This window comes from Dipodomys merriami, unplaced genomic scaffold (genome assembly GCF_024711535.1).
Source record: "Dipodomys merriami isolate MVZ:Mamm:240054 unplaced genomic scaffold, mDipMer1.0.p SCAF_672, whole genome shotgun sequence".
NCBI classification, from domain to species: Eukaryota; Metazoa; Chordata; class Mammalia; order Rodentia; family Heteromyidae; genus Dipodomys; species Dipodomys merriami.
In genome coordinates, this window is record NW_027206260.1 from 513,689 (window position 1) to 525,740 (window position 12,052).

General features: G+C 42.2%; 1 protein-coding gene and 1 long non-coding RNA gene across 4 annotated transcripts in view; one reads left to right on the forward strand and one right to left on the reverse strand.

The window, feature by feature from the left end:
* The window catches only part of LOC138815849 (transforming protein RhoA), a 34,113-nt gene that overhangs the window by 10,355 nt on the left and 11,706 nt on the right, over positions 1-12,052 (forward strand). Inside the window, exons 2-4 of one of the 3 annotated variants that reach the window (XM_070005227.1) lie at positions 13-89; positions 1,930-2,072; positions 11,297-11,454. In XM_070005227.1, the coding sequence (XP_069861328.1) occupies positions 2,042-2,072; positions 11,297-11,454 (189 nt within the window). In that variant the 5' untranslated portion in view covers positions 13-89; positions 1,930-2,041. The remainder of the gene's footprint in view (positions 1-12; positions 90-1,929; positions 2,073-11,296; positions 11,455-12,052) is intronic. The other 2 variants (XM_070005228.1, XM_070005229.1) reach the window with 2 other exon arrangements.
* The window catches only part of LOC138815853 (uncharacterized), a 48,935-nt gene that overhangs the window by 2,630 nt on the left and 34,253 nt on the right, over positions 1-12,052 (reverse strand). The window contains exon 3 of the long non-coding RNA XR_011368499.1: positions 9,531-9,662. This is a non-coding gene — a long non-coding RNA (uncharacterized lncRNA). The remainder of the gene's footprint in view (positions 1-9,530; positions 9,663-12,052) is intronic.

Below are 12,052 nucleotides of genomic sequence, written 5' to 3' on the forward strand. Positions count from 1 at the left end.
TTTATTTTGTAGCCTTTTACCTGAGAAGTTCAAGGTACTTTGTTAAACTTCTGTCACATAAACTGTACATTTTGCAGCACATATATAAGGTATGTTGTAAATAAGTCTATTTCCCTTTCTTATGGAAGAGAGATCATTATTAGTGTAAATTTTGGGGGCGTGTGGGCACATCACAAGTGTTAATGATTCTCTTACTGGACAGTCTTGACAGTAGATTTGTGTCAGGGCTAGGGATTGAACCCAAGGCTTTTCCAATGCTAAGGACCCATTTTCCTACTGAGCCATTTCCCAAGCCATTTTGTGTGTGTGTGTATGTGTGTGTGTGTGTGTGTGTGTATGCACATGTGTGCTTGTCCTGCGGTTTGAACTCAGGGCCTAAGCTACGTTCCTGAGCATTTTTGCTCAAAGCTAGCACTCTACCACTTGAGCCACAGCTCCACTCTGGGCTGGCTGGGCTGGCTTCAAACCTTGGTCTTAGATCTCAGCCTCCTGAGGGCCATAGGTGCCCAACCCTTCATTTCTACCCATAAATCATTTAAGTGAAAAATAAAGCATTTGAACATGGCCAAGAAATGGAAATGGGAATTTTTTAATATAAATTAAAATTTTAATTAAAATACTGATTAAAACATAGTCTTTAGTGCTTGGTGCTTTGCAGGGAGGCTGTGCCAGTGACTTTTGGAGATTAAATACAGCCAACATTCTGTCTCTTACTTTCAGACTTCGAGCAATGATTATGCTCCCTGACTGTTTTCTTGCTATTTTTGTATTTTAACTTATAGCTATCAACATAGTCTTTGGCTTCCTCACTGCCCAAGAATAATTTAGAAAGCTGGGTGCAAGTGGCTCATGCCTATAATCCTGGCTACTCGGAGGGTGGCTGAGATCTGAGGATCACAGTTCGAAGCCAGCCTGGACAGAAGAGTTCATGACATTCTTATCTCCAACTAACCCTCAGAAAATCAGAAGTGGTTCTGTGGCTCAAAGTGGTAGAGTGCTAGCACTGAGTTCTAGCTCTATGACTGACAGAAAAGAGGGGTTGGGAATGTGGCTCAGTGGTAGAGTGCTTGCCTAGCATGCATGGAGCTCTGGGTTTGATTCTTCAGTACCACATACACAGAAAAAGCCAGAAGTAGTGCTGTGGCTCCAGTGGTAGAGTGCTAGCCTTGAGCAAAAGAAGCTCAGGGACAGTGCCCAGGCCTTGAGTTCAAGCCCCAGGATTGACAAAAAAAAAAAAAAAAAAAGAATTTCGATATGAGAGAATCTAATTTAAGGATGTTCAAGAGGGTTTTCATATGTATTTCCTTTAAAAGATGGAGTTGAGCCGGGCGCTGGTGGCTCACGCCTGTAATCCTAGCTACTCAGGAGGCTGAGATCTGAGGATCGCGGTTCAAAGCCAGCCCGGGCAGGAGAGACCGTGAGACTCCTATCTCCAATAAACCACCAGAAAACCGGAAGTGGCGCTGTAGCTCAAGTGGTAGAGCGCTCGCCTTGAGCTGAAGAGCTGAGGGACAGCGCCCAGGCCCAGAGTTCAAGCCCCACGACCGACAAAAAAAAAAAAAAAAAGATGGAGTTGAATTTCTTTACTGGTAAATCACAGCTTTTGCTTATTCAGAAAACATTAAGCAGACCTGGGAATGTGGCTTAGTGGTAGGCATGAAGCCCTGGGTTCAATTCCTCAGCACCACATAAACAGAAACAGCCAGAAGTGGTGCTATGGCTCAAGGAGTAGCATGCTAGCCTTGAACAAGAGCCCTGAGTTCAAGCTCCAGAAGTGCCGGGGGGGGGGGGGGGGGGGGAGGAGGAAAAATCTATCATCTGACATTACTTTCTTAGTATGGACATTACAAGATGAGTTAAATTTAGTGAAGTATTTTTGCAGAAGGAAAAAAGTTGAGTAAATTAATTCTACCTTAAATTACCTTTCAGTCTAGGAGGAGACCTGTTTAAGTCTAATGAAGTGTTACATTTGTGAGGATATTTACAAAGGAGGTTGTGGAAAGAGGAAGTAGAACATATAGTGGAGATTAGAAAATGCTTTATGGAGAAGTGGCATTCTGTCATCTTGAAAGGTAAATATTTGCGAAAGAGAAAGGAAGGTGACAAGTATGATGTAGTCCTATAATCCCAATTATTTGGGTTTATTGGTGGAAGCCAGCCCTAGCAAAAAATTAACTAGATCCTGTCTGAAAAACAAAATAAAAACTGTCTGGGTACACAGCTTAAGTGAAATTCTGTCTTAAGTTCCCATTGCCACAAGAGTAAAAGTGAGTGGTGGCAGCTTCCTAAGCAGAAGGAAGATGTTTAGCAAATCAGACCATACTACTGCTTTCTTAGAACACTGCACTGTGTGGTACAAATGGTGATGGCTTTTTTTTTTTTTTTTTTAATAGGCTGTCCCTGAGCTCTTTTGCTCAAGGCTAGTGCTGCCACTTTGAGCCACAGCTCCCCTTCTAGTTTTCTGGTGGTTAATTGGAGATAAAATCTCAACGACTTTTCCTGCCTGGCTGGCTTTGAACTGCAGTCCTCAGCTCAGCCTCCTGAATAGCTAGGATTATAGGCATGAGCCACTAACACCAGGCCTAAGTGAGGCCTTTTATATAAGATTATCTAGAGTCCTAGAAATGAGTTACAATTTCAGAGTTGGAAAATGGTGCTTCTGAAGAAGACTCATCAGCTTGCATATAATCTTGTGATTTGGATTAAATTTTTAAACGTTGATCTTTGAATGAATTTTTCTGTTCAACCATCTTTCGTCTAACACATGGTGCTCTATTTATTACATTAGTTTAATTGCTTTGTAAAGACCACTTCATAGGTTGGTTGTGTATTATATATGAATATTATATATGAATATATGAATATTGAAATGCCACCATTTGAAACACCTTTCTGCTTGGCTTTGATTTGTTGAACTGTTAGGCACTTTTTCACTCTTCTTCATTAAATAAGCTCTTCTTTTTTTTTTAATTTTTAAAATTTTTTTTTAAACTGTATTTTTTTTTGTCTTTTTTTTTTTTTTTTTTTTTTTTGGTACTGGGGATCGAACCCAGGACGTTGCACTTGCTAGGCAAGCGCTTTGCCACTGAGTTACATCCCAGCTCAAGCTCTTCTTTTTGACCCCCATTTTTACCTTGGGCAAATTAAATGTCTCATTAATAAGCATGATTTTTTGTTGTTGTTCTTGTTTTTTAGTCCTGGGGCTTGAACTCTGTGTCCCTCAGTTCTTCAGCTCAAGGGTAGCTCTCTACCACTTGAGCCACAGTGCCACTTCTGTTTTCTGGTGGTTAATTGGAGATAAGAATCTCAAGGACTTTCCTGCCCTGGCTGGCTTTGAACCATTGATCCTCAGCTCTCAGCCTCCTGAGTAGCTATAGGATTATGCGCATGGCTTTTTTTTTTTTTTTTTTTTTGGTTGTGGGGCTCAGACTCAGAGTTTGGGTGCTGTCATTTGGTTGTGGGGGCTCAGACTCAGGGTTTGGGTGCTGTCATTGAGCCTCTCTGTTCAAGGTTAGTGCTCTATCACTTGAGTGCCAGAGTGCCACTTCCAGTTTTTGGGTGGTTCATTGGAGAGAAGAGTCTCAGAGGGACTTTTCTGCCCAGGCTGGCTTCAAAGTGCAAACCTCAAATCTCAGCCTCCCAAGTAGCTAAGATTATAGGCATGAGCCAATAGTGGCCAATGAATTAAGAGGTCTTGAGGGTTTGTTGGACAGACTATGTTGCCAAGGAACCCCAGGGGCTGAATAACTCAGTGTCTCCTGATCATCTCTCTAATCTCTTGCAGTTATGAGCTATATATAACTCAAGGGCCTGAGCTCTTCAGCTCAAGGTGAGTGCTCTACTACTTGAGCCACAGCACTACTTCTGGTTTTCTGGTGGTTTATTAGAAAAGAGTGTCATGGACTTTCCTGTCCAGGCTGGCTTTGAACCAGATCCTTAGATCTCAGCCTCCTGAGCAGGCTTCCCCTGCTTATTCTTACAAGAATTAAACCTTAGGGACTTGTATATGCCTTCCACTGAGTTACATCTCAGTTCCTAAAACTTTTCTTTCATTTCTATAAAGTCACTATTAAGATTTGTAACTATTTTCTTCGAATCCCAAGAGCAAAATTAAGCCATCTAATTTTTCTGACTCTTGTTATATGCTCACTGGTTCATATTGACTGGTATTTCATGTAAATTATCCACTAAATCCTGACATGCACTGTCAGGCTAATTTTCTCTTAGTCTGTGGACATTATAGATAGATAGGGACCTACCAACAAGAAGAGGAAGCCCACTTTTTTTGTGTATGAAATTGATTACCTCTGTCTTCTAAATAGTTATGCATACTTGGCCTACTAATCAATAATAGTAGTTTACGCCATTACTGTTTTTCTGTATTACTTTTATGTACTCTAAAAGTGATAAGCTGGAAGTGGCGCTGTAGCTCAAGTGGTAAAGCGCTTGCCTTGAGCTGAAGAGCTGAAGGACAGTGCCCACGCCCAGAGTTCAAGACTCAAAACCAACAACAAAAAATAATAAATAAGTAAATAAAAAGTAATAACCTTTGGAATTCTAAGAACTCTTCTTGAAGCAGCAGTTAAGTACCATGACCCTTTTCTTTGGGGGGGGGTCTGGTAGTGGGGTCTGAACTCTGGGCCTGGGCATTGTCCCTCAGCTCTTCATCTCAAGGCTAGCGCTCTACCACTTCAGCCACAGCGCCACTTCCCGCTTTTTTCTTTTTGCTTATGTGGTGCTGAGGAATTGTACCCAGGGCCTCTTGCATGCAAGGCAAGTGCTCTGCCACTGAGCCACCTTCCCAATCCCCCCCCCTCTTTTTTTATTTTTTTTTTGGGGGGTCCGGTCATGGGGCCTGAACTCTGGGCCTGGGCACTGTCCCTCAGCTCTTCAGCTCAAGGCTAGCGCTCCACTTCAGCCACAGCGCCACTTCCGGCTTTTTTTTTCTTTTTGCTTCTGTGGTGCTTAGGAATCGAACCCAGGGCCTCAGGCATGCAAGGTAAGCGCTTTAACCACTGAGCCACCTTCCCAGCCCCCCCCTCTTTTTTTAAATAAGTTTTTTATTGTGAAAATACAATTACATGAGTACATGAGCAAGGTAATGAGTACATTTCTTTCTTTTTTTTTGGTTGGTTGGGGGCGGGGGTGAACTCGGCCTGGGCACTGTCCCTCAGCTCTTCAGCTCAAGGCGAGTGCTCTACCACTGGAGCCACAGCGCCACTTCCAGTTTTCTAGTGTTTTATTGGAGATAAGAATCTCAAGGACTTCCCTGCCTGGGCTGGCTTTGAACTGTGATCCTCAGATCTCAGCTTCCTGAGTAGCTAAGATTACAGGCATGAGGAAGCATCAAGCATTATTGCTTCCTCCTTTTTTTCCTCCCACCATCCCTTCCTTCCCACCTCCACAACTACACTTCCTCCTCCCCCCCCACATGACCCTTTTCATTAGAGGAAGTTGTCTATTAAAGACATGGGACTGGAAATAGATCCTGTCACTCAACAGTCCTTTTTGGAATAAATCTTTCCAGGATAGGCTGAGGAGCAAGGCAAAATAAAACTAGTCATGTTCCTTTTAGCAAGGTGTACAAAATCCCTAACTGAGTTTGCTGGATCTAAGGTATATATTGAGGGCTGGGAAGGTGGCTCAGCGGTAGAGCGATTGCCTCACATGAATGAGGCCCTGGGTTCGATTCCTCAGCACCACATAAGAGAAAAAGCCAGAAGTGGTGCTGTGGCTCAAGTGGTAGAGCGCTAGCCTTGCGCTGAAGAGCTGATGGACAGTGTCCAGGCCCAGAGTTCAGGCCCCACCACAGACCAAAAAGGAAAAAAAAAAAGGTGTATATTGAGCTCTAATCAGCCTCCAGTACAGGGACTTGAATTCAGGCCTTGATTTCTCACTCAGTTGTTTGTTTGTTTGTTTGTTTTTGCCATAGCTGGCACTCTACCACTTGAGTCAAATCTCCATTTTTTTACTTTTGCTGGCTAATTGAAGAGTCTTGAGGTTTGTCTGCCCGAACAAACTTCAGTTCTCAAATATGAGCCTCCTGAGTAGCTAGGATTATAGTTGTGACCACTAGTGCCTGGTTTTAATTTTTGTTTTTAATAGGGTCTCACTATGTATCCTGAGCTAAACTTGAACTTTTGATCATTGGCATTAAAAGCATGGGACCATGCCTACTTTCTATAGATTTACCTATTATGGATAATTTCTATAATAAGGTATGTGATCCTTCGTGATCGGATTCCTGTAGTGGTTCCAAGGTTCATCCATGTTGGAGTATGTATTGTCAGTCTTCATTTAGGGTCCTTTTATTGTTGAGTCAGATTCCACTGTATAGCTCTACCACATGCTAAATACTTGGTTTAGACAAGATTATTTTGTCAGTCGAAAGCTAGTAAGGAATTAAAAATAGGGTGTATTGCTGGAAGTGTAGCTTAAGTGATAGAACACCTGCCTAGCAAGTGCAAGATCCTAAGTTCAGACCCTGTTACCACCAAAGAAAAGGGGGGAACATGTTAATTTAATCACGGGTGTCTTAAAAACACCTTTTTTGGTCAAGTGAGCAGTTATTTTAAGTTCCAATCCAATTTAAGCTCTTAAAAAACTAGGTTAAATGAAAAGCTTCAGTGAATAGCTCAAGGCCTTCAGGAAGCTGTTCAGACAAATGTGAGTCAACATCATAGTCATACAAACATGAGGAAATCACCATAGACGGCTGTGTGCCGTGGAGAGAACTGCACATTAATGTGTGGTTGTGGTTTAGCCACTTGAACATCTGAGAAACATCTGATAGACCACTCCTATGCTATACAGCCAGGTAAGCTAAGCCCGAAGCAGTACATATGGGCTGTACAGTCACCTTGGGGATCAATTAGACTTGTAAAAAGAAATGTAAAATCGCTGGTCACCACTTAGTTTTGTTTTTGTTTTTTGGTCGGTCATGGGGATTGAACTCTGGGCCTGGACTCTGTCCCTCAATTCTTTAGCTCAAGGAGAACGCTCTACTACTTGAGCCACAGTGCCACTTCCATTTTTTTGGTGGTTTATTGGAGATAAGTGTCTCACGGACTTTGCTGCCTGGGCTGGCTTCAAACCCCGATCCTCAGATCTCAGCCTCCTGAAGAGCTAGGACTACAGGCGTGAGCCACTCACTCACTGGTGCCCGGCACCACTTAGTTTTTCTTTTCTTTTCTTTTCTTTTCTTTTCTTTTCTTTCTTTCTTTCTTTCTTTCTTTCTTTCTTTCTTTCTTTCTTATTTATTTATTTATTTATTTATTTATTTATTTATTTATTTATTTATTTATTTTTGTGGGGCCTGAATTCTGGGCCTGGGTGCTGTCCCTCAGTTCTTCAGCTCAAGGCTAGCACTCTACCACTTGAGCCACAGCGCCACTTCCGGCTTTTTTCTTTTTGCTTATGTGGTGCTGAGGAATGGAACCCAGGGCCTCAAGCATGCAAGGCAAGCGCTCTACCACTGAGCCACCTTCCCAGCCCCCACTTAGTTTTTCTTATAGCAGAGCTTCATGAAACTCAGAAAGCTACATATAGCCCTTGCTGGGCATTATTTGTCAGTCCCCCCCCCCCCCCAAGTAAACAGACTTAAAACACTAATGTTGATGACTTCATAGCTACTCAGGCATATTGGACATTTTCCTGATATGTAAATGAGTTTCTTTTTTTCTTTTCTTTTCTTTTTTTTGGCCAGTCCTGGGGCTTGAACTCAGGACCTAGACACTGTCCCTGAGCCTCTTTTGCTCAAGGCTAGCACTCTAGCACTTGAGTCATAGCACCACTTCTGGCCTTCTCTGTGTATGGTACTGAGGAATCGAAAGTAGGGCTTCATGAATGCTAGGCAAGCACTCCACCACTAAGCCACATTCTCAGCCCTGTAAATGAATTTTTAAAAAGAATATATATAATCTTGCCCATGTAATTGGAACCCCTCTATACGGTATTTTCACAAAAAAAAGTGTGTGTGTGTGTATGTAGACATAAAAGTGTAGAATGTAATTGAAACAGGTGTTATTTGTTTCCTTTTGTATGTGAGAATCCTGGGGATTGAACTCAGTGCCCAAATGCTGTCCAGAACTTTTTTGCTCAAGGTTAATGCTCTACCACTTGAGCCACAGGTTTTGGGGTTTGTTTTTCTGGATAATTGGAGATAAGAGTCTTATAGGTTTTCCTGCTCAGGTTGTCTTGGAACCATGATCCTCAGATCTCAGTAACTAAGGTTACAGGCAAGAGGCCACCAGTGCCTAGCTTGTAACATATATTTTAAAAAATGTGTATCCTCTGGGATAGGGTTTTAGCTTAGCAATAGAGAACTTTTTTTTTTTTTTTTTTTTTTTTTTTGGTCGGTCGTGGGGCTTGAACTCTGGACCTGGGCGTTGTTCCTTAGCTCTTCAGCTCAAGGCGAGCCCTCTACCACTTGAGCTACAGCGCCACTTCCGGTTTTCTGGTGGGTTTTATTGGAGATAGGAGTCTCACGGTCTCTCCTGCCCGGGCTGGCTTTGAACCGCGATCCTCAGATCTCAGCCTCCTGAGTAGCTAGGATTACAGGCGTGAGCCACCAGCGCCCGGCAGCAATAGAGAACTTTTAATAGTATGTGCAAGGCCCAAACTACAAAAAAAAAAATCCCTACCCATATTGTCACAAAGAGATAATTAGAATATTCTAAACAAATACTTTTTTGGGGGTGCTGGAAAGGTGGCTCAGTGGTAGAGCGCTTGCCTCCCATGCATGAGGCCCTGGGTTTGATTCCTCAGCACCACATACGTAGAAGAAAGCCGGAAGTGGTGCTAAAGTGGTAGGGCCCTAGCCTTGAGCTGAAGAGCTGAGGAACAGGGCCTAGGCCCAGAGTTCAAACCCCACAACTGACAAAAAAAAAAAAAGAGAGAGAGAGAGACAAATACCTTTTTTTGTATTTTTTATTTTTTTATTTTACTTTTTGTGGTCCAGTTGTGGGGCCTGAACTCTGGGCCTGGCCACTTCTGGTTTTTAGTAGTTTATTGGAGATACGAGTCTCACAGACTTTCCTGCCCAGGCTGGCCTTGAACCGTGATCCTCAGATCTCAGCCTCTTGAGTAGCTAGAATTGTAGTCATGAGCCACTGGTGCCTGGCTGAGCAGTCTTTTGAGAAAGTGCTGAATGGCTAGATTTCAACATGTTTAAAAAAAAAAAGTTAATCCACTACTTAATATATATAAAAATGAACTCAAGCTGGGCACTGATGGCTCATCTCTAATCCTAACTACTGAGGAGGCGGAGTTCTGAGACTGAAGTTCAAAGCCAGGTCAGGCAGGAACATCCTTATGATTCTAGCCCCAGTTAACCAGTAAAAACAAAACAAAAATTAGAATAGAAGTGTATGGCTCAAGTAAAACAGTACCAGCCATTAGCAGAAAAAGCTGAGCAAGAGAATGGGGCCCTGAGTTCAAGCTGTGGTTAGGGCACCAAAAAAGGAAAATTGGAAAGTGAAGCATTAGAGGGAGAGCAGGCTCCATATCCAAGACAAGTCCACCTTACTTACTTTCATTGTGGTTGGCTGTGAGATGACTTGTCTCTGATCTTGCATGTGCTCTAAGGTTCTTGACTTTGTAGATCAAAGCAATGGGCCAGTCTTGACATACTTGCTTTATGCTGCCACTCAATGAAATGTCAGCTGTAAGAGAAGACATTGTTCTTACGTCACTGTGTTGTTGTTTCTAGCAGCAATTTACAATATAATGGTATTTTCCTATTTGCAAAGCCAACCACAGTACAGTGATGGTAGGATATATGGCACAGATGGTCCAGTGTTTCCTGACTTTATGAAAGTGTGATAGTAACTGTGTATCAGCTTTGGAATTATTTTTTCTTTTTTTTTCTTTTTTTGGCCAGTCCTGGGGCTTGAACTCAGGGCCTGGGCACTGCCCCTGAGCCTCTTTTGCTCAAGGTTAACACTCTACTGCTTGAGCCACAGCACCACTTCAGGCTTTTCAGTATGTGGTACTGAGGAATCAAAAACCCAGGGCTTCATGAATGCTAGGCAAGCAGTCTACCACTAATCCACATTCCCAGCCCTGAGCTTTGGAATTTATCTTTTCTAAAGCAAGTGATATGCAAGATGATTTTCTTGTGATACAACTCGGAGCTGCAGCATACTGTATGGTTATAAGGGTAAACTATTAATACTGTATAGCTTACTGTATTGCTAAGTAAGCAATAATGTTTAGTAGATTAGGTATATAAAATGCATTTTAAGCTTACAATAGTTTCAGCTTAGGATGAGTTTACTGGACTGTAACTCTACTGTAAGTCAAAGAGCAACTATACCTAAATACCTAAATTGGAAGTTTCGGTGGCTGAGGTTCTTAGTGGTAGAGTATGTCATTAATCATACATGAAGCTTTGAGTTGAATCCCAGTACTAGCAGAAAAGAAATATATATATAGGTTTTGGAAAGGCAGATCGCAAATGTTGCATATGGTATTTTATTTGTTGTTTTGTTTTGTTTTTGGTTGGTTATGGGACTTGAACTCTGGGCCTGGGAGCTATCTCAGCTCTTCAGCTCAGGGCTAGCACTCTACCACTTGAGCCACAGCACCATTACGGTTTTCTAGTGGTTTATTGGAAATGAGTCTCATGGACTTTCCTGCCCACGCTGGCTTTGAACCGCAATCCTCAGATCTTAGCCTCTTGAGTAGCCAGGATGACAGGCGTGAGCCACTGGCACCCAGATTATTATGTTTTGTTCTGGTACTTGAACTCAGGGCCTTATCCTCTTGCTTGGCTCAAGGTTGGTATTCTACCATTTGAGCCACACTTCAACTTCCAGCATTTTGGTGGTTAATGGAAGATGAAAGCCTCATGGATTTGTAACTGCAAGAAAACTACTTTGACTTAAGTAGAACTGGAATAGCATTTTAAAGGTTTTGGATTTAATAAAAATAAGAACTTTTAAAGTTAGACATAGTGGATACACCTATAATCGCATTATTCCAGGAGGCTGAGCCAGGACAGTGAGTTCCCTACAGAATGGGCTATGTAGTGAGATGCTGTCTTAACATAGACAGACAGACAGACAGACAGACAGACAGACAGACACACACACCATTAGTCTTTTTACCATTAAGTGTACTTTTAACTGAAAGGTTGGTTTTTGTTTTGTTTTTAGTGTATCTATTACCGTTACCGTTAGTGCCAAGTTTGAGTGTATATTAGAATTTGGGTGTGCTGAGGTTTGTGTTCATTGGTCACAAAAGGGCGTATTTGTGGCTTATGCATTCCATATAACACCTTTGTTCTCTGTTTAAGAGATGGCTGCCATCCGAAAGAAACTTGTGATTGTCGGTGATGGAGCTTGTGGCAAGACATGCTTGCTCATAGTCTTCAGCAAGGACCAGTTCCCAGAGGTTTATGTGCCCACTGTGTTTGAGAACTATGTGGCAGATATTGAAGTGGATGGAAAGCAGGTGAGTATAATTTCTATTATGAATAGCTAATACCATTTAGTATGTTAGGCTATTCATAGACTGTAGAGAATTAAAGCAACCCCTCCCTCCCTTTTTTTGGTCCTGTTTGAGTCTTTTAGCTCTGGGATCTTGTGCTTGCTCAGGGCTGGTGCTCCACCACTTGAGCCTCTAGCCCAAGTTTTTGTTGGTTATTTTGGAAGTGGAGTCCAGTGGACTTTTCTGCTCTGGTTGTCTTTTTGTTGTTGGTGGTGGTCATGGAGCTTGAACTCACATATCAGCCTCCTTAGTAGCTAGGATGACAGGCATGAACCATTAGAGCCCAGCTGAGATTTAGACCTGTTAGCCTCATCAGGATACAGTATAACAAAAATGTTAGAATAATCCATTTCTTTTAGCCTTTTTATCAATTTACTTTTTTTTGAAACAGTCTCACTAAGGCTAGCTTCTTCCTCAGCCTCTTAAATACTTGATACCTATCTATTGAATGTGTGTATATACTAGGACTTGAACTCAGAGCCTAGGCTCGCTCTCTTAGCTTGTTCACTTAAGGCTGGTATTCTACCACTTGAACCCATAGTTCCTATTCTGGCTTTTTGCT